At 38.8% G+C, this 4,431-nt stretch overlaps 1 protein-coding gene across 1 annotated transcript in view; it reads left to right on the top strand.

Moving 5' to 3' along the window:
• FNBP4 (formin binding protein 4) overlaps nucleotides 1-4,193 on the top strand; it is a 38,509-nt gene extending 34,316 nt beyond the window's left edge. Inside the window, exons 16-17 of the mRNA XM_024749345.1 lie at nucleotides 398-555; nucleotides 3,119-4,193. Coding sequence (XP_024605113.1) covers nucleotides 398-555; nucleotides 3,119-3,209 — 249 coding nt within the window. The 3' untranslated portion in view covers nucleotides 3,210-4,193. The remainder of the gene's footprint in view (nucleotides 1-397; nucleotides 556-3,118) is intronic.
• The last annotated feature ends 238 nt before the right edge of the window (nucleotides 4,194-4,431 follow it).

The raw sequence follows: 4,431 nt of genomic DNA on the forward strand, positions 1-4,431 counted from the left end.
TTTTTGCGGTACGTGGGCCTCTCACTGTTGTGGCCTCTCCCGTTGCGAAGCACAGGCTCCGGACGCGCAGGCTCAGCGGCCATGGCTCACGGGCCCAGCCACTCCGTGGCATGTGGGATCTTCCCAGACCGGGGCACGAACCCGTGTCCCCTGCATCGGCAGGCAGACTCTCAGCCACTGCGCCACCAGGGAAGCCCCCCAATTTTTAGATTTTTAACCAAGCTTTAAGTTTATAGTTGGTAGAAATTTCTGGCAAGAACTTAGAATGGTATTTATTTTTGGTGTTTCTGTTCCTTTAATTTTGAAGTTCACTTATTCCTTCGAACTAAGGAAAAGATGCTGATCTCATGTGAAGGACTCATGCACTTGTTTTATGTATTATATTCCTTTGTTACAGGCAAAGAAGAGTAAAACCAAAATGCCATCTCTGGTAAAGAAGTGGCAGAGTATCCAGCGTGAGCTAGATGAAGAGGAGAATTCTAGTTCCAGTGAAGAGGACCGAGAATCAACTGCACAGAAGCGAATTGAAGAGTGGAAACAGCAGCAGCTGGTCAGGTAAAAGAAAGAACCATAGATGGCGCCGATAGTGGTGGTTGTAGCTGTGGTTTTAGAGCCATCACATTCTTAAAATCATAGCCCTTAATTTGATTCCTTTATGGACTTACCTAAGTAGTTTTTAGTTCATAGAAATGTTTATTTCCCTATAAAAATTATAATCTAGGCTTTTTCAAAATCAGAAACATCAAATCTGTAATACTTCCCACTGATTGTTCCTCTTAGGCAAAGAGCTATCTTAACCCTGAGCATATGGGGGAAAATAGTCATCCCCATTTACCATGTAGCTCCAAGAGACTCTTATATGTATATTTTTAAATTTTACAAATAATTTACAGACATAAAAAAGAGGAGAAAACTTAATTAGACATTTTAGTAAGAATCTAAACATAGCTAACTCAAATTTTTATTTTATTTTCATGGTTTTTGAAGGTACACATATTGAAATGAGCAACATTCTTTGAATGCAACTAATTGCTCAGTTGTCATGCGTAACTTGGAACATACTCCTCTCATAAATGGTGCCAGATTTCAGGTTCATCTCTGATAGGTTCTAGCTTATCATTACTTCTGGTTCTGGCACTTGCAACCTCCATAAATGCAGTACTTATGAAAATATTTGGGGGAGTTCCCTGGCGGTCCAGTGGTTAGGACTCTGCGCTTTCACTGCTGAGGGGCCCGGGTTCAGTCCCTAGTCAGGGAAAGATCCTGCACGGCGTGGCCAAAAAACAAAATTGGGAGAGGATAGCCATCTTTGCTTCATAATTCAAAACATTTTCATTCTTAGATCCATAAACACTAATTGGAATAGTCATTCCAGTGAATTTTTTTGTTCCTAAAATATCTGTTTCTCTCCAGCCACTACACACCTGCTTTCAGCATTTGTCCCACTTATGAACCTTATCAAATAAATGTTAACATGTAGCAGTATAAAACCTGAAAGGTTTCTAAGGAAAATGAAATCGATGGTCCCAGTTCTTGTTACAAAATATTGGATGAAGGAGGTTGTTCAGATTTATTTATTATTTATTTATTTTATTCATTTTTGGCTGTGTTGGGTCTTAGTTGCAGCGCACAGGATCTTTGTTGAGGCATGTGGGATCTTTCGTTGTGGCACGAGGGCTTCTCTCTAGTTGGGGCATACTCGTTTTCTCTTCTCTAGTTGTGGCACGTGGGTTCCAGAGCACGTGGGCTCTGTAGTTGCGGTGTACGGGCTCAGTAGTTGTGGTGCTCGGGCTTAGTTGCCACACAGCATGTGGGATCTTAGTTCCCTGACCAGGGATCGAACCCGTATCCCCTGCATTGTAAGGCGGATTCTTTACCACTGGACCACCAGGGAAGTCCCAGGTTGTTCTTTTCAATGAGAATACTGTATTTCCTTTTTGACCTTACATTTCCTTACTTTTACAAGAATGTGTTGCTTTCCTTCAGTATGTTCACTCATCAGTCTTGAATTTGAGAAGATTCATCTAGATTATAGTCCTCTTATCACTCATAGTCTGAGATTTTACTTATCCAGTCAATTTTACCATCACAGTTAGAATCTACAGTGCCTCTGTCTCTTTGCATTTATCTGATTGTATAATATTGGGGAGCGGTAGGGGAGACTATGAAGATGTTGTCTTCAGACTTCTTTTTTACTTCCTGGAAAGGAGATGCACTGTTTTGGGCAACACAATAAGAAAACTGAGGGATGGTATTAGTGATAATTTATTTAACTTTTGTATCATCCTTGTAGATGATTCCATTATTCTTCAGCTTTCTTACTATTTTAATCTTTTTTTAATGTTGCTGGGAATTGACTAATGATTAATTCCTACAGTGATGAAATAGCAGACTATTTCAAGATGATCAGAAGTCACAAAGATTCTGTAATTAATCTTAGCTCATTTTGTATTTATAAAAGGGTCTAAGGCACCCATTCTGGTAATTGTAAGTTACAACCTGAGTTTTTGCTTGTTTTTGCCGTGCTGCGAAGCTTGTGGGATTGAAGCCAGGCCCTCGTCAGTGAAAGCATGTAGTCCTAACTACTGTACCACCAGGGCATTCCCTAGAATCTGAGTCTTAATCAGTTTTGTAAATGATTGAATAAGCCATGAGAGATCAATCCTAATTAGAACTGATCAAAAGAGAGTCTCAAAAACGTTAGGTCCAACGGTCCCTGATGGTATGTTAAGAGTTAAATATTATCTTCCTATGTGTTAAATATATCTAAGATAAAGAATCATAACTCCTAGGGGCCAAGAAATACTTTTACAAGAATGTGTTATTTTCCTTCTGTGTGGCTTCAGTGGTTGCTGGGGAGATATAAACACAAATATGCACTTACATATAAATAAAACTATAGAGAAGAGTGCTTTGTATGTGTTTGGTTGACCTATCAATTAAGAAATTTGATGAAGAACAACGCTGGTACTTAGCTGAGAAACTTGAAACATTTTCATGAACATAGATAAAATATTTCACATTTTCGGTTTCAGTTAGCTTTTATTTGCTAGGAAATAAACACTTTCGTTCTTTTTCTTTCCAGTGAAGTAATTTAATCTGTACGTTGTTTTCACAGTGGCATGGCAGAGAGAAATGCTAATTTTGAAGCCCTTCCTGAAGATTGGCGAGCAAGACTGAAGAGAAGAAAAATGGCTCCAAACACATAGTTTTTATAATTTTTATTACTGTTTTTTTTTTGTTTGTTTTTTTAATCATTTCCAAGTCTTAACCAGTCTTACCGTTGTCAATAAACTATAAATGTCATGAGGGAGAGCATATGAATTTCCTGGGCAAGAGTATATACGTACAAAATTGCCACGTTTATGAAATGTAATTTTTCTGTTTTGCTGAAAGGTGAGGTGACTGAATGCTCTGACCTGGCTGCCTTTATTCTCACACTGGCAAACTCAGCATGTTAGGTACATTAACCTCATCAGTCTGGAACATGTGGTTCATGCGTATGACACCTCTGTAAGAGGACTCACTAAAGAACAGTGAAGGATTTTCCTGCCTCATAGAGGCTCTTGTAGTTCCTAGTGTGGCGCGCTCTCTCTCATTAACTTCTTCAGAACAAGTGCAATTAAGAAAGCAGCTCTATATTTTGCCTTGCTTAACTGGGATTATAGGAATCTCTTTCTGACCTCTTCCTCTAGTCTGCCACCCCTGAAGTGCTGAGATACATCAAGTCATTCACCTTGTGCTAACAGATGGCCACACTCTTCAGAGTATTCTTTCTCACAAATTCTAGAACTGATAAAGATAGCTCAGTCATTTCACATACTAGGTGGCATATTTAAATTACAGTATAGGTGGCGGCAGCAGCAGGTGTTTGCGTCTTTGATTTTGAGAATTTCCTCCTCACGTATGTGGCAGTAAATGTAACAAAAGCCACTGTATGTACTGATGTGTCTCCATTGTCTTACCTTGGTCCAAAATTCACCTTCCATTTATGTGTGAATGTATTCTCCATAAAATTCCAGTATTTAAAAAGCAGTTTACTGTTCTGTACTTTCTATTGTATCACAATCAGGTAAAAGTCACTTTAAACTGAAGAAAAAGCAAATTGTGTTTTAAAGCTGTTTGTATTTCTCCAGTTTCTGACCTTGTAAATTTGTATATATGCACTAATAAAGCTTTTTTTATACTTCTGATTGATTATTCTTTTGCTCCTGTTTTGCCTGTTAACTCCACGATTATGTAACCAAGACTTACTTTAAGTCAATTGTTTTTTCTAATCAACTATAGTGTAAGGTATGTGCAAACATTGAAGAACAGCTCCAGGAAAAAAAAGCATCAGGATCTTGAGCCCGTTGCGGGGTGCGAGGACGGGGTTAGAAAAACAAGCCTCTAGTACCAGAGGGTGTGACTTAAATTTTGGAGCTTGTAGTC

The sequence above is a fragment of the Neophocaena asiaeorientalis genome, unplaced genomic scaffold (genome assembly GCF_003031525.2).
Source record: "Neophocaena asiaeorientalis asiaeorientalis breed wild unplaced genomic scaffold, Neophocaena_asiaeorientalis_V1.1 scaffold43, whole genome shotgun sequence".
NCBI classification, from domain to species: domain Eukaryota; kingdom Metazoa; phylum Chordata; class Mammalia; order Artiodactyla; family Phocoenidae; genus Neophocaena; species Neophocaena asiaeorientalis.